General features: G+C 37.0%; 5 protein-coding genes across 5 annotated transcripts; 3 read left to right on the top strand and 2 right to left on the bottom strand.

Annotated features, from left to right (window-relative positions):
- Positions 1-620: 620 nt before the first annotated feature.
- LOC130730372 (beta-1,4-xylosyltransferase IRX9) lies at positions 621-3,594 on the bottom strand. Its single transcript, XM_057582367.1, has 3 exons — positions 2,792-3,594; positions 2,086-2,317; positions 621-1,014 (listed from the first exon to the last, which is right to left on the bottom strand). The coding sequence occupies exons 1-3, from the start codon at positions 3,436-3,438 to the stop codon at positions 883-885; spliced, it is 1,011 nt and encodes a 336-aa protein (XP_057438350.1). The 5' UTR covers positions 3,439-3,594; the 3' UTR covers positions 621-882.
- Positions 3,595-4,346: 752 nt separating this feature from the next.
- Positions 4,347-8,474, top strand: LOC130730368 (pentatricopeptide repeat-containing protein At3g53360, mitochondrial). Its single transcript, XM_057582357.1, has 3 exons — positions 4,347-4,579; positions 5,087-5,183; positions 5,338-8,474. Exon 3 carries the CDS (start codon positions 5,535-5,537, stop codon positions 7,581-7,583), a length of 2,049 nt encoding a protein of 682 aa, XP_057438340.1. The 5' UTR covers positions 4,347-4,579; positions 5,087-5,183; positions 5,338-5,534; the 3' UTR covers positions 7,584-8,474.
- A 790-nt stretch (positions 8,475-9,264) lies between these two features.
- LOC130730370 (DEAD-box ATP-dependent RNA helicase 57) lies at positions 9,265-14,095 on the bottom strand. Its single transcript, XM_057582365.1, has 13 exons — positions 13,926-14,095; positions 13,523-13,749; positions 13,303-13,432; positions 13,080-13,210; positions 12,884-12,975; positions 12,672-12,768; positions 12,441-12,521; positions 12,126-12,358; positions 11,280-11,474; positions 11,079-11,169; positions 10,500-10,622; positions 9,982-10,132; positions 9,265-9,828 (listed from the first exon to the last, which is right to left on the bottom strand). The coding sequence occupies exons 2-13, from the start codon at positions 13,595-13,597 to the stop codon at positions 9,641-9,643; spliced, it is 1,587 nt and encodes a 528-aa protein (XP_057438348.1). The 5' UTR covers positions 13,598-13,749; positions 13,926-14,095; the 3' UTR covers positions 9,265-9,640.
- Positions 14,096-17,139: 3,044 nt separating this feature from the next.
- Positions 17,140-20,229, top strand: LOC130730371 (uncharacterized). The gene is made up of 4 exons (XM_057582366.1): positions 17,140-17,723; positions 18,526-18,974; positions 19,322-19,577; positions 19,907-20,229. The coding sequence occupies exons 1-4, from the start codon at positions 17,357-17,359 to the stop codon at positions 20,032-20,034; spliced, it is 1,200 nt and encodes a 399-aa protein (XP_057438349.1). The 5' UTR covers positions 17,140-17,356; the 3' UTR covers positions 20,035-20,229.
- A 1,416-nt stretch (positions 20,230-21,645) lies between these two features.
- On the top strand, positions 21,646-23,706 carry LOC130730374 (uncharacterized). Its single transcript, XM_057582368.1, has one exon. The coding sequence runs from the start codon at positions 22,424-22,426 to the stop codon at positions 23,360-23,362; it is 939 nt and encodes a 312-aa protein (XP_057438351.1). The 5' UTR covers positions 21,646-22,423; the 3' UTR covers positions 23,363-23,706.
- Positions 23,707-24,254: the final 548 nt, after the last annotated feature.

The raw sequence follows: 24,254 nt of genomic DNA, 5'->3' as shown, positions 1-24,254 counted from the left end.
TATTTTCACTATTTTCCAAAGTTTTCATCTAAGTTGTGACATTCTTGATTACCAATTCATCATCTCAAACCCATCTATACCATCCTTACCATCATTAAATTCTTTTAATATTTTAAAATGGTTATAACCTACCATTACTTTATTACTACTTGTGATCCATTACTAACAATAAAATGGTGCAGGAGGTCAAATTGTGTAATATGAGGCTTTTATACTATAATCCTGATACATAAACTGCTAATATTAACCGCATTTTTTTATACATCATTTTTTCTTTATCTCTTAGATTACATTAGATTATATATATCGTGTTTATCACTTATTTGACTTCTTTTTTTATTTTCACTCTAAATGTTTATTCCCAAAGGGTGTTCACCTAACATTTTCATTTAAAGTCAAAGTTGTAAATCAGCCCAATTTTTGTTGCTCTGATTTTGGATTTGTCCCCTTTTTCACCCCAAAAAAATCTTTGACTGGTTTTTGTAAATGAGCCCAACCTTGATCCACTTGTTTTTATGAATAAACCACTACCCATTGACCCCCAAAAAAAAAACCGCTACTCACAAATTTCGAGACTAACAAAAAATACACAACAAATTTGCTATAACCTGGAGAACCTCTTCGAAAAATGATCATATATGTTTGAAATGTTTGTGCTTCATAGCAGAAGACCCTCTCATTTACATAAGCTAGCTAAAATTTTGTATGCGTTGAGACTTGAGAATCAACAAAACTATAATCAAATACACATTCGGAAGAAATTAGCAAAATAAAAATCAAAGAATATATTTCATAAAGTAATAGGGATCTAATTCCTGTATTGGCCAATTTCTGCATTATTTCATTTGGTCCCCTTTTATCTGATATACTAATAGTCAGAAATTAGTGATTTGAAATGGAACGGGCACGAAAGTTGAAACGCCATAGCAGGATTTTGGAACAGTCCTCTGCTGGAATTCCCTTCAACTTACCCTCATCTTCTAGCACTACTTGCTTCACGAACTTGATTGAATTCTAAGATAACAACAAAAAAACAAGATAGTAATAAGGACAAAGAAGAAGAAAAGAAAAGCAACAAACTTGTTTAGCTTTGTTTGATTTAGATACAAAGTGTAACTTTTGGGTGGAAAGTGTATTAAATTTTGTATCCACTACTCAAACTAATTAATTAATGCGAACATACTTGTAACCTATACATAAAAAAAATTTCATTCACTTTTTATGTTGAAGTAAGTGCTCACATAAGTTTACATAAGTGCTAACAGGTATTCAAACGTAGCCTAAGTGATACTGATATATATTTTCGCTTGCATTTCAGTAGGAATACGTTTTCTAATGATGTTGAATGTGGGTTCTATCTTGGAGTAAAAGGAAGCAACATGCATTATCAGTGACATTATGCCAGAGTAGAAAACACTACATAGTTGATAGTTAGTATTCTGATTAGTTCAACTAGTCAATCAAAGCTGTCATTATATTACCTAATATACTACTCTTTTTTTGCCTTTGATTATTTTCTTCTACAAAGTAGTTGGAGGTTGGCCAAACGTTAACTAAACGCAAGTGAAGTTCAAGCAGTGAAGGCATATTCATGTTCATTAAAGCTAACGTTTGTTATATATATAAGCATACGTGTATCTTAGTGCATATCAATTTTTCATTTCAAAATGAGTTTTAACAAAATTATCAACTAGTTATGATGTTTATAGTTTTACCTTTTAAACATAAAGCTTGTCTATCGGAGAGACGAAAGACCCTAGATAAATTTACATCGATAAGCATCATGATAAGGATCATGACACTGGAAATGGATTCTATGCGGTTAATTTTTAGTACGGTCGGTCACTGCAGTAAAGGAATCTCGGCCATTGGATGAAAATCAGATAGCTAAGATCCTGAGAACATGTTTTTCATATGATATACCGGCAATGTCCGATCTTCATCCTACATCCGAGATCCCTTAACTGCAGTAGTGACAACCAAAAATTGATTGCAGCCAAGCTGGATCCAACCACGGAGCTTGGTAAAAAACAAAACAACAACTTAGATTTGATAAATTCATAATGTGTAAATCACAATATTTACCTTGGAGGTGTCTTGAACAGAGGAAGTGCGACCCCATCTCTCTGGATCCCAAAGGATAGAGCTATTGAAAGCAAAACTTGAAATATGAATGGGAGGAGTGATAGTGTCAGTTTCATTGTTCATACTTCTAAGATGCCAACCAATGACTTGAGAAGAATCACAAACAGGTCCTTCTATTATAACATTCTTCCTGTTTGCAGCCAAAAATGCTGTAGGCCATGTTCCAAACACCCTGCTCAGTTGCCAAATGAATACATAATTAAGAAGGGTACACTTTAATTTTAAAAAATAAAGCATGATTAATGATTCCTAGTATTATTATAATTACTATTAGCACTTGGGTTTGGTACACCTAAAGATTTCCACTTGTATTTTCTATATAGACATGAAAGTTGCTTATTTTTTAAACTTTCACCAAACGACTAACATGTTTTGATCAATGCCTCTTTTCTAAGAATCAACTTTGACACCTAGAATTTACTCACTAGCTTCTTTCCAATATTAATTTTATCTTTTAGAATTAATTGTAAAAGAATTTTTAAACATGTACTACGTTAGCACAGACACTAGCTAATGCATTTTCCCTTAATTTTTTCTGCTTAATTCCACTCCCGCCACCCAAAAGAATCCCCAAAAGATATAACAGTGTAAACAATATTGAATTAAAGATAAAATTAGTTTAGCAAGTAAAAGGGTTTAATCATACTCAATATCTCTAAGCTGCTGGAAGAATTGGAGATCATAAACATTGGAAAGACCAGCAAAGTGCACAATCCCATTGAGCCTGTGATGTTCAATGTGCTTAAGTGCAAGATTTCTCTGGTGATTCAGTTCTGCATCCAAGTCAGTGAAGTTCTCATTGAAAACCACATGCCTATACATGATACCAGTCTTCCTCAGCATCTCTGGCAGTTCAGTGGAATCACTTTTAGCTTCCACCACAATCCACACCAAGGGTTGAGGAACTAGTTTTATAGTGTTTGCTAACCTTCTCAAAAACACTGCTTGGTAAGGAAGTTTTGTGCTTGTTGGAGTCACAATGATTAGAAGCCTTCTAGGCTTCAACAGAGGAAGTTGTTTCACCATCAACTTTGTTGTTGTTTTCTGTCCTCTAGGCTTCACAGGCAAGGTTGGAGCTATCCAAGTTCTATTGACATTTGCTTTCCTTTGTGACATTTCATCAAGTGGTGGTGGTGCAAATCTTGTTGTTCCATTAGTGGCTGCAGAAAAGAAAGAAGATTTACCTGTTGGAGCTAAGCCTGTGAAGAACCCCATGACAAAACATAGAGAAAAATGGAGCATGGCTTTCTTCCATAAATGAATTTTCTTTTTTGATCTTTCTACTGAACCCATCTTCTGCAAAACCCTCTAAAACTAACCACCTGAAGCTCAATGTTCAAAGTGGAATGGAATGACTAGTTATTACAAGGCACAGCCATGTGACATAATATAAACTTAGATACCACCAAATATGTGTTAAGGAAAACGTTTAAACAATTGAGGTTATGATTGCTACTGCCAAACTGAATGTTTAGCTTTTGTTTGGAGGTATTTCATGAGTAAGGAATAACTTCACTTGGCTGTTACTTAAAGTAAAAGTAATATGATAATTCAAAAAAAAATGTTATGTGAGAGCATGAGTTGCTGTCTGTACCAAATAGCAGTTGGGGTGGCACACATCCCCATCTATCAAGAATATGTTGTGTACCTGTTCATTTAACTAATATTAGTGATTATGCTATGGTGCTCGGGGTTAGTTTATAATTTGGGGTTGACCAGTCCAATAAAATGGATCTGAATTAATAGTTACTAATTAATTAAACTTGACCATGGAATCACTTGTGAGAATAATTATGGTTTTGCTGGAAAAAAAAAGAAATAGGATCATAAAAGTGATTATTATGATTTATGAGCATAATGAATCTTGTGGCGGTTGGTTATAGAATTTTTGGTAGCAAAGGGTGGGTGAATGAGAGAATAAGGTACAAATGGCGATAATGTTCAACACTTCATCTCTTAAGCAAGTGGTTGAAGGTTTGATTCTCAATTATTGTGAATGGAAAAAATTTATTGGTCAGCCTCCTACCGCTTAGTACACTGACAATAGGGCAATGAATTAATCGCACCGCTATAATACATGTTTAACACCGGGAAAAAATGCGGTGGAAATGTTAGTGCCTGTTCAGAATTATGGGTTTTTGGGGTTAGGACCAAAATCAGATTTTGGGCCAACATTGTAAGCAAGTACTGAACATTTGGTTTTCAATTAAAGCCCATTACAAGAACTAACTACATGCTGTTTTGTCTTCAGATGAAGAAAAGGAGATTAGACCCAAAAACAAAAAACAAAAAACAAAAAATTGAGGGGAGGAAAATAAAGTAAAAGGGGGAGAAATCGTAAATACCAAGAATATAAGTTTTGTCTGCACAGCAAGACTGTGACAACTAACGTTTGAGTGCACTCAAAGTTGCATACTTGAGGTTTTCTCTTTAGGTGCGTTATTTTCAGTTATATTGTTTTGTGGTGCAAATTTTGAATCTGATAAATATTCAGCAATGAATTCTCTGTTGTTTAGTTGTTTAAACTATTTTCATGTTAGTTATTGGTGCACATATACAGTTTTTCAACTCTCCTGTGTTTGATTTTAGAGTGCAATTATTTTGCATATAAGGTGTTTGAAAAATGGCCAAGGTGGGAAAGAGATGTTAGCATGGAAAAACAGAGTCATAGGCTATGACCATGTTCATATTTCAAGCATTGGGAAATGAGAAGTAAATACGAGAGTTTTGCGAGTTGCACAAATTTAGATAAAAATATCTTAGCTAAATGATTTGGCGTAGTGTGATTCATATATAGCCGACCTCACTTAGCGAGATAAGGCTTTTGTTGCTGTTGTTATTGTTAGCTTAGCTAAATGATTGTTTTAGATTGATGGGTTTCTGATTTCGCGTGGCAATGCCTTAAGAAGTAGAGTCTTATGCTTTTGTTTGGTTGCTGCAGAAGAGTCTTTCCACTTGGTTTTGATGATGGACTGGATGAATTCCATGTCAGTTTCTCTGTATAATCAAACAACACAGGTGACATCTTTGACTATCAGGTTGGCTCTACTCATAGGTGATGACATTCTTGAATTTGCGGCTTTCTTTTAGAGTTTTGATATTTTTTACATCATTGCTTTGGGAAATGAAATTTCTTTTTGGAGAACACCAAACTCTTGTGGCTAATTGCTCTTGCCTCTTGTGTTCATATAGATAGAGAAGATAGATCAAGATGGAGGCACTTGAAGCATTCAAAGCCAAATGTACTTAATCACAAACACTCAATTGTGACCACTTTACCGCCCCAAAACTAAGATCATTCAAAGCCAAATTCGATGAATGCATAATTGTGCAACCAACAATTTTCTCCAATCTCAGTAGAGTTATCAAGCCACAGTTACATCAGCTTCATGGGTAAGCAACAGCATTACAAGGAAGCACTTGACGTATTTTATTCCTATCTGAAGAGCTCAAGTACCAAGCTAGAACCAAGTACATATTCACAATTTATCTCGGCGTGCGCCCACTTTAGATCTCTTGAATATGGCAGGAAAATCCATTTTGACATTTTAAAGTCCAGCTTCCAACCAGGCATTATTCTCCAAAATCATATACTTAATATGTATGGAAAATGTGGCTCTATGAAGGATGCTAGACAAGTTTTTGATGCAATGCATCTGCGAAATGTGGTCTCTTGGACTTCAATGATCTCCGGATACTCACAGAATGGTCAAGGGAATGAAGCTGTCGTCATGTATATTCAAATGCTGCGATCAGGTTTTTTTCCAGACCAGTTAACTTTTGGAAGCATAATTAAGGCTTGCTGCATTGCAGGGGATATATATTTAGGCAGGCAACTGCATGCCCATGTCATTAAATCAGGGTTTGGTGGCCACTTGGTTGCACAAAATGGTCTTATTTCAATGTATACAAATTTTGGACAAGTTGCACATGCTTCAGATGTGTTTACCATGATTTCTATAAAGGACTTAATTTCTTGGAGCTCCATGATTAGAGGGTTTACCCAACTTGGTTATGAGATAGAAGCTCTGTATCTTTTCAGAGATATGCTAAGACAGGGTGTTTATCAGCCAAATGAGTTTGTACTTGGCAGTGTTTTCAGTGCTTGCAGCAGTCTTCTGGAGCCAGAATATGGAAGGCAAATTCATGGAATATGTGCTAAATTTGGTTTAGTGAGGAACGTTTTTTCTGGATGCTCCCTCTGTGACATGTATGCCAAATGTGGATTCCTACCTTCAGCGAAGACAGCATTTTATCAGATTGAAAGCCCCGATTTAGTGTCGTGGAATGCAATTATTGCAGCATTTGCTGACAGTGGTGATGCTAATGAAGCCATATCTATTTTCCGTCAGATGATGCATATCGGATTGATCCCAGACAGCATTACTTTCCTGTCCTTACTTTGTGCTTGTACTAGCCCCATGGCACTCAACCAAGGCATGCAAATTCATTCTTACATTGTCAAAGTAGGTTTCAATAAGGAAGTAGCCTTATACAACTCTTTGCTAACCATGTACACAAAGTGCTCAAATCTACATGATGCACTCAGTGTTTTCGAAGCTATCAGCAAAAATGCCAATTTGGTATCTTGGAATGCAATTCTTTCAGCATGCTTGCAGCACAAACAAGCAGGAGAGACTTTCAGATTATTTAAACAAATGCTTTTTTCTGAAAATAAACCTAACATGATCACTATAACTAACTTATTAGGTACTTGTGCTGAATTGGCATCTCTGGAAGTTGGGAATCAAGTCCACTGCTTCAGTGTTAAAAGTGGGCTTGTGCTTGATGTTTCTGTGAGCAATGGATTGATTGACATGTATGCAAAGTGCGGATCAGTTATACATGCTCAACGTGTTTTCGATTCAACCGAGAACCCGAATGTTATCTCATGGAGTAGTTTAATTGTTGGTTATGCTATGTCCGGACTTGGACATGAAGCTCTTAATCTCTTCAGAAAGATGAGGAATCTTGGTGTTCGGCCTAATGAGGTCACATATGTGGGTGTTCTCAGTGCATGCAGTCACATTGGATTGGTGGAGGAAGGCTGGAACTTGTATAATACCATGGAAGAGGAACTAGGAATTCCACCAGCAAGAGAGCACTTCTCTTGCATGGTTGATCTGCTTGCTCGTGCTGGATGCTTGTATGAAGCAGAGACTTTTATTAGGAAAACAGGATTTGATCCTGACATTACTACGTGGAAAACTCTACTTTCTTCTTGTAAAACTCATGGTAATGTTGACATTGCCGAGCGGGCTGCAGAAAATATATTAAAACTTGATCCATCTAATTCTGCTGCACTGGTGCTACTTTCTAGTATACATGCTTCCGCCGGCAATTGGGAAGATGTTGCCAAACTAAGGAAGGTGATGAAACAGATGGGTGTACAAAAGCTTCCTGGTCAAAGTTGGATAGAAGTTAAGGACAAGTCATAAGATCCATGTGTTCTTCTCAGAAGACTGTTCACATCCACAAAGGGACAAAATCTAAACAATGCTTGAAGAGTTATGGTCACAGGTGCTTGATGATGGCTATGATCCTGCTCAGAGGTTAGGCATCCGCATCAGCATTTGGTAGGTACTAGGTAGTCCGTTGGTAATGTGGCATTGGAGCCACACTGTTCTGCAACAAAAGGGGATCCAGGCTCCAGTTAAGCAAAGACACTCATCTGCTGTTGCTGTTGGTATTGATTTAAGACTCGGTTTGGACCGTCCGGTTAGATCACTTTGACTGGTAACCAGCCACATGACCATCTGATATGCAATACAACGGGTGAAAACTGGTTCGACTTCACCAATTTGGTGCCATAAAACAGCCTGCTGATTGACTCACCAGATGGTGCAACCCTGCTGGTGTTGATTATCTGGGATCCTTTTCTTCAGAGTTATGTTCTTTGAATTCCATCTGATAGAAATTTTGCATATGATGTTACAACATATTGCATAATCCAAACTTTAAGCAACTGTAACCTGGTGGGATAAGAAGGATTCTCCACGATTCATGAAATTCATATAAAAGGTAATCAAATATAATGGGAAGAAGAGGATACCTTTGTATGGGATTTAGAATACAACCATTGGATCATGTATCTTATGAGACAGTGTGTTTGATAGACAACCAAATGACGGTTGAGCAGTTTATGGTACAGTTACCTTCCATATGTAGCTAAAACATGTGCTTGAACACAGGGTAAGAAAACGAACTAAACTGATTAAAGTTAGAACTCCAAATCATTTTAATGCACTGTAAGAAATTTTGTTGAGTACTTACTCCATTTGTTAGAGACACTCTTAATACACCAAAATGTAAAATCTCATCATTAATCAACTGTGTTTTAGTAATTGGTGTTTTTTCTTTTTCATGTCTGATTTTTAGGCATCTGTGTTTCTCTGTTCTAGAACTATCTGTTTCAAATTTCATGGCTCCATGGCAACTGGTTGCTTAAGACTGCCTTACATTTCCAAATTTGGCATCAATTATGCTAATTAATCATTTTATACATTTTTGAAAGATTGTCCAACATGTGGACTAAATAAGAACTTTTTAAACCCCCATTATCTACATTTAATCCGTTTTTTATTAGAGAATACTCACTCATCACTAGTATGATTTTTTCAATTACTTGAATTGACAAATATAAAATGTTTATACTTATTTTTCCTTTATTTATTAGAAGAGAATTGTTTGGGCTTCAAACTAGTACTTAATTTTAACTAATTACATGCGTCAAAAACCAATAACCCAAGGGTTTAATTTATAAGCACTAAAAGTGCATAAATGTTTACACATACACCTAATCATCTCTTTTTTTTTGGTCGTTTCTTATATTCAAATGTTAAATTAGAAAAAATTGATTTAATGTTTGTGCAAAAAAAAATTCACCATCGCTGAATAATTATCTAACTCAAACTATTGCTTATTATTGCTTCTACTTATACTAAACGGCATATGTTTTAAACAATGCTGGCCCTCCAATAAAGCCATGACATTTACACATTCACCATAAGGCTACAGAATAATGACTTTCGATGATGAAAGGAGGAAAAAAAATCAACACTAGGCAATTGAAGGTCCAATTTTTGAAAACAAAAACGATCCATATGATGTTAAAATCAGTTCAATGAAAAGGAATTTCTTAAAGTTGGTAAAATAAGATATTCGAGGGATTAAAGAATTCAATGTTCACTACAAGACGAGGCACAAAATTTCCCATTACATACGACAACATTTATCATGATATATGTTGTGTATAAGCACCATGGTTTAAACTTTGAACTTATGCAGGGAACACTGCCCGCAACCCCATTGCTCTATGGCCTAAAACATGATTTACCTTTCTCATCATGCTAAAATTTACTATTGTTTTGGAAGGGGGAAACAAAATATCTTATTTAACACAGTTTACTGGCGTATAGAGAGAGTTTACTAGAGAAATTTCAAGGTTAAGAATTTGTTCCCATTTTCTGCTGGGGTCATAGGCTTAAATATCTGGTTAGGTAGAGATTGAATCTCTTTTTGGCCGATGTCTCCTCCACTTCTTTTTTTGCAACTCCATTAACCAGGATGGAACTTCGCAGCCTGATGAAGCCATAAGATTAGATACATTCCGCAGGAAGGGAATGTCTTCCTCGGTGTAAAATGTAATCGCTTCTCCACTCCTCCCAGCTCTGCCAGAACGACCTATTGAAAAATCAAAATTTTCTACTTAGCAAAAAATTAAGCAAATAATAATTTACAAAAAAGGCTCCATGAAAGAATTAGACAAACTATAATCCCCTTCAATATTTCTTTTCAAATGTAAAAACAATAATAGTTTAATATCATGGAACCTACCAATTCTGTGGATATATGCAGAAGCAGAATCTGGGAAATCATAATTGATCACACAGTTGACAGCTTTGAAATCCATGCCACGGGCAACCACGTCAGTAGCAATCAAAACCCATGTCTTTCCAGCTCTGAAGTTATCAATAGCATTTTCTCGCTGCATACAATTCAATAGATTAGCATAGTTGAAATCAGAATAACTACTAGATTAACATGTTTTAGTACTAGAGTATTATTGGTGATGATAACAGGAATTGTGAATTGAATATTAAAACAGGTTTGTCACAAACTATGATAATGATGAGTAGAATAGCCAAGTACAAAAAAAAAATTAAAAATTGTTGCCAATAGCAATATCATTATTTGACATCTTCACCCTACAACTAGTAGGGACCAGATCTTGGCTGCATCATGGGTTTCCCTTTTTATTTTGGAGCTTTCTAGAGGGAAGTGAGAAATGTTTAAGATTTTCTTCAAATTCTCCAATAAGAAACTTTAGTTCTTTTAAAGGGGTTGAAAGCTACCTCTTCTTGAGACAAATCAGAATGGATGACATCAACTCTAATGTTGTCAAATGCAAGTTCACCATACAGCTCCTTGGCTCGTTCCTTGCTTTGGAGAAAGACCAAAACTGGAGGATTTAGACTCTACAAGATATTGCAGGCAAAATAAAAGGTTGGTTAACAAAGACCAGCTACTAAAAAAATACCACTACAACATTACATCTCTTCTTCCACAAGTTTCAATGGAATGCAAGTGTAGCAGCAATAATTTTTATTTGATAAGCCATATGAAATATATTAAAGTGAAGTACAACCACGTTATTCCATGTTATGTTCACGATATGTTTCAGTTAACACCAAACACAGAAAAAAACAGAATGTTCAATGAAATAAATATGCAGCACACAATAAGCAAGAATGACATCAGGCTACAAACAAGATAGAATAATAATAGAAAATACATATTAATAATTAATTGCAGTGATGTTTCGGATATCTTTTCAAACAAACCTACTCTGACTAATGTATAGTCATGGATGGGACACAAGCCCTTGATGCAGAAGAAAACCAGACTGACAAATGCCATTTAGCTAGACGTACCTCTGCAAAACTTTGACGAATTGCCAGAAGTTTTCCTTCTTCACTTCCAGTAAACACCAATTTTTGCTTTATTGTTTCAGAAGCTGTATTCCTGATTCATATAAGAGCATTAAATGTCAAATTTACATTTAAATGAAGCAGAACCGCATTAAGGTAATGCTAAGGAGCATCATGTTCTGTAAATTTTTGTAATGAACTTACTTCCTGCCAACAATTACCCGAACAGCATCATGCATGAGTTCTCGAGCTCTATCTTCAACAAAATCAGGTAAAGTGGCACTGAACAGGGAGCGTATTATTGAGGGATTCGAGCATGCTTTAATAACAGAATCAATCTGCTTGAACAAGTCAGGTTCAAATAACTTATCGGATTCATCCAAGACAAGATACTCAACTCTGCAGAACACAAAATAGTTGGAATGAAAAAAATATCAATGCAAAGGGCTGCTTAATAAATCACATATCTACTAGACAACTATTGACCTTACAGACACAATGTAAGATACAGCTCAAAGCATCCTGCAGAATATTGTAATGCTTAAAGCATTGTAATTAGTTTACCTCTAAAGTGAGCTGCATCAACTGCAGTTGGGCCATGCCATTTAAATCGTTATACACAATCAATTTTATCATTGCAATAGGTAACACCTAATTAAGAGGAAACAATTACCAAATAATTGTGTGGAATATTTAATAGACATTGGACTCTCCCAACTTGTATGAAAGTACATGCTATTTCAGAAATACCTTTGTACAACTGAACTAGTACTTATATTAACTATTAAGTGACCTTAACACAAAGCAACTGCCCAGAACTGAAACCGTCTGGGTCTCTGGTTTGTGAGCCAGCTGAAAAATCAACTGTTTATTTGTCTACTTTCACAAAACCGCGGTAAACTTGACACATAGAGAGCAGCTATAAATCATCTCTACAAGCATTTAATGGCATTCCCTATGGACCAGAAATATGTGTTATGTGATGATTACTTGATTGATATTTCAAGAATTTTATAGTTAAATCAATAGGAAATTCCCATCATCACACACCTGCTGAGATCAACCTTTTTCCTTCGGATAGCCATGCGTAATCGAAGTGGTGTGGATATAAGTATGTCACATGGAAATTTCGAAAAATCTGCATTTCGTAGAAGTTGTTTCGTCAATAACTTGATACGAAAATTTTTCCCTTTAGCAAGCTTTTTGCACTCTCGGTATGTTTGAGCAGATAATTCACGGGTGTGACAAAGGATAACAGCCCGAATGCAATCTCTGGAAGGTTCCTGTAAAACATAGTTGATTATAAGATCAAGGACATGGAAAGTTGGGAACTGAAAATACCATTGGAGATAATATAAGTAATACCTTGAGCTTCATAAGCATGGGACACACAAAAGCAAAGGTTTTTCCAGAACCAGTTGGGGCACAAGCAAAGCATTCACGACCCTATCCCAAATCAGTGAAGGAGAACAGCAGTAGAAAACAATATTATGATAACATCTATCTCGGTGAAAATATCAAGTGGGCATGAATTATGATCAAAATTTCAGCAATAAATAATTTTCTAAAGACCAAAATATTGAATGTAATCCATACATGTAAAAGTACTGGAATAGCCTGCCGTTGGATTGGTGTTGGTTCTCTAAATCCAAGTTTTGCGAGATTGCGCAATAAATATGACGGACAATTATATCTGTAAAGAATTGATAAAGATTTTCAACTGTTTCTTATAAATATAACAAGCAGAATAAACGACATACAGAATAAGTGGTTTCCAGAGGATAATGTAATATTCTCATAAAAGATACCTTGATTTCAATTCATCAAAGTTTTGAAGTGGGGATGGCACATTATAACCAGAGACATGAATGTTATGTGTCTTCCTGAAGAGAGCATCCCGCTGAAAACAGACCAAAATGGAAGTGAGTGATGAGAAATCATTGCACAAACTTAATAGCGCGGAGAATTATGTTGTATACTGCACAAAACAGAAAGGAACTCAACCTCAAGTTGTCTATTTTTTTCTTTCTTCAGTCGAATGGACTCATCATCGTCAGGTTGGACTTCATCATTCAATTCCAACTGTGGCTCGTGTGCTGAACTTCTAAACACACTAAACCCTTCAACCGTTTCTTCTATTCATTTACAGAAACAAAGTAAAAGTGAGATAAAGAATATTAATACAAGGGATGCCATGGCATGATATAAAGCATGAGAATGAGAATACCGCGAGAGTTTCTCTTGCGCTTCCTCTTCTTCACAGACGGTGCTCTCTCCTTGACTGTATCTTCTGTTTTCTCACTTTCATCTTCAGTCACGCTCCAAATCTTCACTGAATCGTTAGCGTTCTCTTTTTTCTTTTCAAGCAATGAATAACTGTTAGCACGCGACATTCACTTTGAAATGAAATGAAGGCATATGGGAAGAAACGAACGAGATATTGTTACCTGGAACCTGGCAATATCAGCGCCGAACTTCTTTCTATCGAAATGAATGCCGGCAAACAACGAGTCGTTGGCCATTTGGATTGGAAGCCAATGAAAGCAAGCAAGCAAGTAGGGGTTTCCGCAATGAGTAATCTGAGTTAGCAGTTGAATCACAATTCACTAGTACAATGTCATGCCATGAGTTCAATCAATCTATTTCCAAATCACCAACTTCAGCAATTACCTACCTAAAAGTTTCACATGTTCATGATTCAAAACTTGCTAACAATCGAAAAATCTGACAGCAACACTAGCAGAACCCCAACCCAATCAATTACAAATTATGCAATCAAATTGCAGAGTTCAAAGCATAAAACTAGCATGATTCAACAAGCAAAAACAGGTAATCATGAACAATACTCACTAGATTGACAACTCTCTGGTTCAAGTAAGAGCGAGCTCGACCTTCTTCTCCCCGTCAAAGATGCGGCGGCGACGACGGAGCAAGCGGCGGTAAGCGAGCGGCGGTAAGTGGCGAGCGCGCGAATCAGTGAGAGGTGCAGAGCCGCTTAAAGGGCAATAACCTAGCTGTGGTGTAGAACGTATATCAAGCAATGTTCTTAAAATTGGACCGGACCGGCCGGTTCAATCGGAACCCTGACCGGTTCATGCTGAAAGGACTAGTTCTCAATAAAAAAATTTTGCAAGAGAAAGAATTTCATATAATAGAAAAGGAGAAGTTACAAGAATCCGAACAGTAATTGATATGGATGGCCTAAATGGTATTTGATGATGGATTAAAATTTCATAAGATAAGGGTTCAAATCCTACTGGTATCTGAATATGCAACAAAGTATCCAAACAGTACAATCAATATTATTATAATGAACTTTTGCTTTTTGAAAAAAAAAAATGAGATTAGACCTATAATAACAACGATATGATTTTAATATTATAAAATAATTTTAAATAATGAATTAGCATAAAATTATAAAATTAAATAAAATTATATTTTAGGTTAATATAAAAGTTAGATTGTTTACTATGAGTCATATGTAATTAATGAACTTTAATTTTGTAGGCTTTGGAGGTTGAGTATGATTTTTAAAACCGGTATGAAAGATTGGGCGGGTTGCTCATATAGGCACAATAGTAGAAATAAAAAAGGAGAGTCGCTTCAATAAACATTTGTGTGTTATAGGCAAAGTTACGACCTAAACAAAAGCTGAGTGAAACCGAGTTGTCAGTGATTATTTTATATGTGGATGTGAAGTGATATCACGGGTCCATGTTAACATGTACTCTTAGCTGTTTTTGTTATTGACCATAACCATGAGGTGCTAGAAGAATGGGGGTTATTGCTCACACACTCAATAGTGTGGAGGTTAATTAAGTTTGACATCAGGACAACCAACATCTACAACTTATTTTCTACTCAATTTGGAGGTTACCAAGATGTTGGATTTTGAAAGGATATATATAACAAACTTGTAAGAAAAGGCAAGCACATTTGTTGGATGGTCGCAATGCAATAGATTACCTGTATTAGTCAGGTTTGAATTGATTGTGCGGCACACGAAAGATGAAGAAGGAAAACTAGAGCATTTGTTTTGGCGTGTCAAGACTAGTCCAGTGAATTGTAGAGAGGGTTGATGTTGATTCTTTGGTAAAAGAGCGATAGAGAGGTGGAGATATCATGATGAGACACTTAGCTCTTTCTAGTTTTTGATATTTGAAGAGAAAGGTAGGTGTGAGATTTGTATTTTATGTTAATGATCAAACAAGTCCCTGAGTTTGTAAGCGAGTTTGATTTGAGTCCCTCTGACGAAAAATGACGTTTAGTGACGGTAAAAAAACCGCCAACTAACGTCATTTTTCGTCAGAAGGACTAAAATCAAACTCGGGACAAATTTGACCATTAACCCTTTATGTTTTATCACATTCTCATTTTATATCTCAACCGCTATCATGTGATATTTATTAATATTTATACTGCAGGATAAAAATGTCACTGTATACAAATAAGACTCTCTTTTCAATCTCTACTCAACCAAACAACAAAAGAGTTGAATCGTGTCATTCTTTATCTTCTCTCTTTCACGTCATCTATTTCTATAATACCCAACCATAGATAAAATCGTCTCTAAACTTTGAGCGAGATTTGAAAACCGTCCCTCGCCGGAAAATTATCCGAAAACCATCCTCAGACTTTCAAAAATAAATTGGACTCGTCCCTCCGGCCACCATAGCTTCGGCAAGTCGCTTATGTGGCATTCCACGTCAATTAATGAGCATATGTGTAATTTTTTATTTAACCCAATTACCCTAAATTAAGCCCCCTAAATCACCAAATTAACCCTAAACCCCATTTGATTCCCTAAATCTCTAATTAACTATAAAAACAACAATCAAACCCACCACCCCCAATCTCACCAGCCTAGAAACCCATACCCACAACCACCACACTCACGCACCACAGCACAAACCCACCACCCCCAACCTCACCAACCCAGAAACTCACACCCACCACCAGAGCAGAAACCGACCATCCTTACTCCCACCACCCACAACCACCACACCCACGCACCACAGCACAAACCCACCACCCCCAACCTCACCAACCCAGAAACCCATACCCACAACCACCACACCCAAGCACCACAGCACAAACCCACCACCCCAACCTCACCAACCCAGAAACTCATACCCAACACCAGAGCAGAAATCGACCACCCTTACTCCCACCACCCCAAAACTCCTCAGATCAAAGAAGCAAAGCAAAAAACTCAAAACCCAAGAAGAAGAAGAAGATAGGAACACGAACAGGACCAGAACACAGGAAAAAAAAGGGAGAAGGAAAGAAGAAGAAGAAGAAAAGATAAACGCGAAGAGGAAGGAGAAGAACAAAACGCGAGAAAAAGGGGAAGGATTTGAGCAATTACAGTAGAGGAAGGAGAAGAAGGAATAAGAACAGAAGAACAAGATGAGAAACACTAATAGGAGAAGATGATAAGAAACACGCACATGAGAAGCAGATGGTATTTGGGGATTTAGGTTAGGGATTAAGGAGATTTTGTTTTTATTAATATTTTTGTTTTTTAATCATTAAAAATCTAATTTGAAATTAAAAAAAATACACATCATCTCATTCATTGACGTGGAATGCCACATAAGCGGCTTGCCGAGGCTATGGTGGTCGGAGGGACGGGTCCAATTTGTTTTTGAAAGTCTGAGCTGGTTTTCAGATAATTTTCCGGCGATGGACGGTTTTCAAATCTCGCTCAAAGTTCAGGGACGGTTATAGTTTTTAACCCTAAAATCCACTATCTCTTCTCATTTTACCTCTCCTTACTTTATCTCGGGTTTGGATCCTCTCCATCCATGTTCCCTCCATCCTCTCTCCATCCAAATCTGAGCCATTGATTTTGAAATTTAAAGGCTTGGATCAATTTAAGAAGAGAGAGAAAAAATGAATTGTATTTAAAGGCTTGGATCAATTTAAGAAGAGAGAGAAAACATGAATTAATCCTCACGTTTAAAATTTAAAATCGATGGCTCAGATTTTGGATGGAGATGAGATGGAGAGAAGTTGGATGGAGAGGATCCAAATCCCTTTATCTCTAACCAAACAAACAATGCTAAGAAAAAAAAAATGACATTTAATTTCCATAGTCAAAACGGAGAGAAGCGGGAAAGCACGTTATGGAAAAGACCAAACATTCAAAACCATCGAAGTTCATTACAGCTACGGAGCTACCACTTCCATGTTTCAACTTCAACCAAACCAACCAACCAACCCCTGTTTGAAAAACACAGAAATCTCACTTCTATTTCACACTTTCTCTCTCCACCACAATGTGGCAGTTTCTCTTAGCCGCCGCCGTAGCAGGATCCACCAGTTTCGCCGCAAAGCACTTCCTCAAGCCCACCAACACCCAACCTGTCCCCGATAACACTAGCAATTGCCACCAACCTTTGATCGAATGCCAACCAGAAACAGAGAACGGGATCTTCACATTTTCTAGTTCCCGATCTCTGACACAAGATGGATCCTCCTCTAACCCTAAGAATTCCACCAAGAATCGCCGACGGTCTAAGTCTGGAATCAGAGTTGCAAAGGTTGAGCTCAGATCTGCGGAGCATAGGAAGCGTGGGAAGAGAAGAAGGAAAACCATCAACAGTAACAACATAGCTGGAAAACCTGCATTTTGTTCTTCCAAAGGTTAATTTTAATTCTGTTCTGTTTTTATATATAGAAATGCTTTTTATTTTCCCTCTCTTTGAACTTCAAATTTGAATGATGGTTAAGCTTGGTAACAAATGTGCTATAGATATATGTCGCAATTAATGGTACAAGATAAATGATGAAAATAATGAAGTTGCTGGAATATTGTTCCATATCATCATTGTCAATTCAAATGCACATTCACCCAACGGAATACATTTTGTTGGATTGGGCGAATGTGCTTTCACATTGTCCCAATACAAATCCAAACAGGCACTTGTCTTTGTGCTAGAAATTGTTTTGGCTCATGTAATTGTTGTTAGTTGTAATCTTCTGAAAGGTACATTGCAGAATGTTTAAGAAACTATACCTCACATAGTCACATGCTGCTATCATGGTTTAATTTTTTTGATCTTATTATAGCTGCTGCTTTTTAAAGATACCTGGTGAGAAGTCAGAAATCTAACACTGCCAAATTTTCACCTTAAACTGTAGACTCTGCAATCTGAGCACCATTCACTAATATAACTTAGAAAATGTTTAAGAAACTATACCTCACAGTCACATGTTGTTATCATGGTATACAAATTTCACATACTTACATTATGATCTTCATTTTTAAGGATATCTGGTAGATAGACAAGTTAGAGCTTAAAATGTAGAGTCTTCAATCTGAGCACCATTTGCTAATGTACCATTTGCATAGCTAAATTAGTAACCTGTTTCATGTATAATCTACAATTGAATTAACCTTATTCTTCATAAAAAAAAAAGTTTAACGTCATGTTGTATTTTTCAGATGGCTCTTTATTTAGTTGGGGTGTTAGCTTTGGGATGATGTGTATGATGGCTGGAAAATCAGAGATCAGTGAACTGAACAAGACCATAACTGAAACAACAAAAGTTGTTGAGGAACTGAAATCTGAGCTCAAAAGAAGAAAATCACCGCGTTCTCATCAAGATTCTGTAGGCAATGCTGGTATGGAATCTAGAAGAATGAGTGACAGGAATGAGGAAATAATGCTCAAGGAGACAAATAGTGAACTCAGAGAGACTGATGTCAAAATTTGGAGTCTCCCTGTAAATGATGAAGGTGAATGTGGAAGTAGTGCTCTTACAGAAGAATCAGGTCCCCTGGTTCTGGAAATGGATCAACTGGAAGCAGAACTTGAGTTTGAAATCCAAAAGCTCCCTGGGTGTACTATTGACACTAATCACGATGAAGAGATAAGGCCAAAATTAGATGAGGTGAACTTCTTGGGTATCTACTCTCTTGTTTCTCTCTCACTCGTTAACACTATTTATTAAGTTCATGCATGCTTAGAAACTCTCTTCTACAATTGGTTTTGAAGCCAAAATCGATAGTAGTGAAAAGCTTCTATGAGTAATTGAGTCGCTTATGAGTTTTCGAATTGATTATTATGAAAAGTGAAACTGATTCAAACATACTGCCCTTCTAGTCTTCATTTGCCTCCGCTTTTAGATGATTGTTTGCTTTGTCAATACACAATTCTTTGCCTTTCCTTTTCCTTTTTGAGTAATCTGTTTTTTATCTGTAAAATAGTATAACCCTTCCCCTTATTTCTCCTTTGCAGGTTGAAGTTCCAAATGAAGGTTGTCATGGAGCAAATGACAAGAATTTGAACTCTTATCAATACCAAGGAATATTGGCATCTGAACTCAATCAGAAACTTAGTCAGTTGCTCATACAACAACAGGAAAATCAGATTGGGGATCTGGAATCTGAACTAAACCTGGCTCAATGTAAACTCCAGGAGAAGGAAGCTGAACTCCAGGCACTAAAGGACTGTGTCAGACACCTTACCAAACTCCCTCTATCCACAGTTTCAGGCAATGAGTGCCTCTCTTTAATCCCTTCTCTTCAAAACCAATGCCACGAAATGCATGTTTGAAAATTCACAATTAACTTTAAAATCATATAATCAATTATGAGGAGAAGTTTCTCTTAGTAGCTAGTAGCTTCTGAGTTTTATTTCCGATGTACCAAAAAAAAGTAGCTTCTGAGTTTCCGAATTTATTTTGAGGAAAGAGAAGATGATACAAATGTGCAATTAGTTTTCCCTCAAGCTGCAATTTTGTTTATATATACTTTCCACTAGTACTTAGTAGGCTTTATTAGCTGAAGCTGTATCTCTAACTCTTATACCATTGTTTCTCAGATGATGAAACTGATGCAGTCAAGGGAACCATCGACTGGAACTCTAATGCAACGCACTCGGGGATAAATCAATCAATTGTTGGTGTGAAAAGACCTCTAGATTCTGAATCATGTGTATACTACCCATGAAGTGACTGATACATGTGGGCATACAAAATATAAACTTCAGTCTTCACATGATATTCTAAAACGGTAACTTTGTTCAATTATCTAGATCCCATCATATTGTATTTAAATTATTGGGTTTATGTGGTGATGGTATATGTATATATTCTTTTGGTGGATATGCAATAAGAAAATTCAGCACCTAAAGTACTTGGATGATGATTTTATAGTCCTACAAGTACCTGCAGATCTCAAGTTGATCCAGGTGCATGTTTTTAGTACACGTATCTTGCAACCCCTCTAGTGCTGTACTTGAAATATGGGCCTGAATTGCCGTAAAAGATCTTTGCGGATTTTATTCAGCAATTGTCTCATGAGGCTCTAAGGTTATTCCTGTCTGATTTGGGTAATATCACGAGTGTATAGGGAGGAGGAGAGTGTGAGAGATTACTCCGCCCAAAAAAATTGCATTGAGATTTTGTTAGTTTCTTTGAGCTAAGTATTAGGGAAAATGATGGGTAAACAATAAATATGATGTATGGTGGACAAGTCTATCAAACAATGAATCAACTTATTATGTATTTCACTGTTTCATAAGCTTATACCATTAGGTCTGATACGGTGTATTATACGAACCTTTAATCTCATGAATCAAACTAGCACATGAATGTGTTTTCTTGCAACCTGACTCCACCTATTTGATGCAATTACTGTATTGAACTGGTGTTGGTGGACTCACTGTGTGGTGGGACAGTACGGAAAGGCGTGAGGGCATGGTGGTGGGGGCTTTGCGTTTAAACTTCAGATACATGTTTTTTCTCATATGCATGAAAAACGATTCATGGCAGCCCAAAATCAATAACCACTGTTTGCTCAAATTTATGTAAACCATTCATTACCTTGTTTAGAAGATGCTGCATATGGCTATTCGTTATCCCAAGGACGGCAGTTTTTCATAACATAGGAATAGTAAAGTGCTTCCAAACAACATTTATTTTGTTACTGTATTTTAGAATAAAAACAATTCAAACATAATTCACATGACATTAAATTCACTTTTAACCAAAAATATGCTCATGATAGCTCTTCCTATTCTTTTCAAGAATTATGTATTGCTTAATGAATGAACTCGTTTATCTCAAAAAACATACTCAGATCCTAGGATGCACGGGTACTGGTACGATACCGGGTACGGGTACGGTACCGGATACGGGGTACGACATTTTAAAAAAATCCTAGGTGTGGGTACGGCCGGGTACGTTAATATAGATATATGTACATTTATGTATATAGTGAAGTAAAAATAGAAAATATAGGCTATAATCAAACCTCTAACATAGACAATAGCACAATTTTGAGGAGAAAAAACGGCATGAAGCAATGAAGGTGAGAACTGAGAATGTGAGAGAAGTAAATTAGGTATTATTTACTTGCTGGGAATTTTTTTTAATTGTTTAATTATTAAATTAGTAAAAAAGTTTTTTAGGTAAGCCAAATTGTATTAAGGTGCACAAAAAGTGCTAAAAATAAAAAAGTTCAAGACAAAGAAGAAGAGGGGAGGAAAATGCAAAAGTAAACAGCAAAGTTGTAACCAAACCAGAGGAAAAAACAGGGAAACAGAGGGGAATAACTCAAAAGAACAAAAGACGCAGTGAGAGAAAGCATCACACAGATGAATGGCTTTCCCTTCCCTGCCCGACTCCTTAACCTCTGAATCCAGCACAAAAGAACTGCAAGCCCTCCAATCCCGCCACTCTATTGATCCCATCTCAGTCATCCTACTACAGCAAAGACACACGATAACAGAGACCAGTGCCAATTTTTACATCAGAGTACCCAATTACGTACCTGTGCCGCACCGCCGACGTACCCAATGACCCACGACGTACCCGGCGTTTTTTGGTGCGCATCGAAGCGCACCGGAGCGTACCCACGGCGTACCCGCACCCGGTACGGGTGCGGGGGCAGAAATGTCGTACCCGTGCTTCACAGCTCAAATCACTAGCCTCATTCAGCATTGGGTTCAGGATTTAATTTTTGTACCGTGCACATGAAGAATGATTTGTTAAGAAGGGTCACCGTCTAGCCACTTAATGCAATCTATATTCACAAGATAATTAATCTCATATCTATTAAAAATCTGAAAAGGATTTTACCTTTCCATCCGTGCAAAGATGAGATAAAACTTGACAGAAGAAAACAAACAAAAAATATAGGAAAAGCGTTTTGCAGAAGAAAAAGCAAGCTCCCCAAGATAGAGGCAGACACACACCATATCTCAATTCTCACATCACAAAACGTCAATAGCACACCAAACACTCCCTCGAAACTCACACCCTCAAACACGCTTCTTTTCTCTTCTGCTGAACTTTGTGTGAAACAACACACCGCCACAAACAACAACACCACCACCATGAAGAAGCTCTCTGCGAGAGCCATTTCCAGTAGTCCAGCTCGAACAGACAAGTTCCCACCTCCATTGATGATGAGGTTCCTCAGAACCAATGCTGGTAGCAGAAGCACCAGGAGAACATCATCACGCTCCAGCCCCATGTTCCTTCGGAAGAAAAACACCACCACCACCGTTGAAACCCAAGAACCTTCTTCCCCTAAAGTCACATGCATGGGACAAGTTCGAGCAAAACGCTCCTCCAAATCCACACCACCCAAAAGAGAAACCAGAGCTTCCTCCGCCACGCCGTGTCGCTGCTGGTGGATCCGGAAGCCCAACAACCCCTGCCGCTGCCGCCCCGTTTGGCCTAAATGGGCCTTCTTCCGGCGAAAATCAACCAAGCTCAAAGAAGAAAACTCTGCGAAATCAGAGTCAAATTTTCAGGGGAGGTCCTTCGAAGAAGAATCAAGAATGAGCACTTGCGATAATGTTCCTTTTGCTTCCATCTCTTCCACCCCACCGAGAAACGCTTTGCTGTTAACAAGATGCAGATCCGCGCCGTTTAGATCTTCCTCTTTGGCGAGCAAGTTCTGGGGTTCTGAAGAAACAGAGTCCACCTCCGGCGACACTTCCGGTGACAACGATAACAAACCGGTTTCAGTGAGGCATTCAGTTTCGGAATCAGAAGCCAAAAGGGTATCAGAATCTGAAACAAAAATGGAGTTTTTCAAAGAGCTTGAGGATTCGCTTCTGAGACAGGGAATCACAGCTTCAATCACCAACAACTCAGAGGGAAACTCTGCATCACGTTCTCCTGTAGTGCTTACAAGGTGCAAATCGGAACCGGCTAACAGAGGGCTTAGGATTGATCCTGAGGTGAACAATTTGTGGAAAAAGAGAAGGTTGGGTTTTGCTACTGAGACATGCTCTGTTCTTCATCATCACATGGTTTCTGATTAGGTTAATTAGTTCTTAATCTTCATTGCTTAATCTGATTAATTCTTTTCCATTTTTCTGTTTCTTTGAAGTGAAGTGTCAACGGTTACTGAGTAGAATATAGTTCTATGAATAAAAAAGGTATCTGTGTATAGTGTTGTGCATTGAAAGAAGAAAAGCCAGAGGTATTCACAGCTGTACATTGTTTGAATTTTCAATTGTTTGTTTTTATTATGAACACAAAAATTGCTTTGAGAAGTGAGATAAGAGTCCATGGAAATGGGTAACTGTAGTTAATGTCTTCTTGTCTTTATAGGAGGAGTTTCTTTGTCCTTGCTAAGAAATCTTAAGAACCTGAAATGTAGACTTCATTTCTGCGGCATTTCACTTTCATGAGGTGGTTTTTGTTTGTTTCAGTTATTCAACTTCGCGGTGTTATCTGAAGAATAATGCTGTGTTCACAATATATTTCTACCTCCGCCTTAATTTAAATATGCAGAAAATTGTGAGAAATGTGTGATATCATAGGTTAGAATATAATATTGTAACATAATATTCTATTATATTCTACCATAATATGTGAGTGCTAGAAAACGCTCAGAGATATTGAAAAGAAAAGGGTAGTAATTAGATAAGAAAGAAAGTGAAATGTGAATGAGTTATTTGCTCAAAATCAAAATACTAAATACTGTTTGACCTAATTTACACATAGGTATGGAGCATGAACTAGTTACCAACAACTTTGACAAATGGATTAAGTTTTTTTAATTCTTAGTAAAAGTTTAGGCCGGAGGAACACATATTTTGGGAATCAAAACTCAAATAAGCCACGTGCTTTTGTTAACATTCAAGTTGTGGCTAAAAACACATTTAGTCTAATGTCACAAAGACAAAGAAATGTGTTTTGGCTAAAAAC

The sequence above is a fragment of the Lotus japonicus genome, chromosome 1 (assembly GCF_012489685.1).
Source record: "Lotus japonicus ecotype B-129 chromosome 1, LjGifu_v1.2".
Taxonomy (NCBI): domain Eukaryota; kingdom Viridiplantae; phylum Streptophyta; class Magnoliopsida; order Fabales; family Fabaceae; genus Lotus; species Lotus japonicus.
Note: the sequence above shows the minus strand (reverse complement) of the source record. Positions and strands in the feature narration are given on the sequence as shown.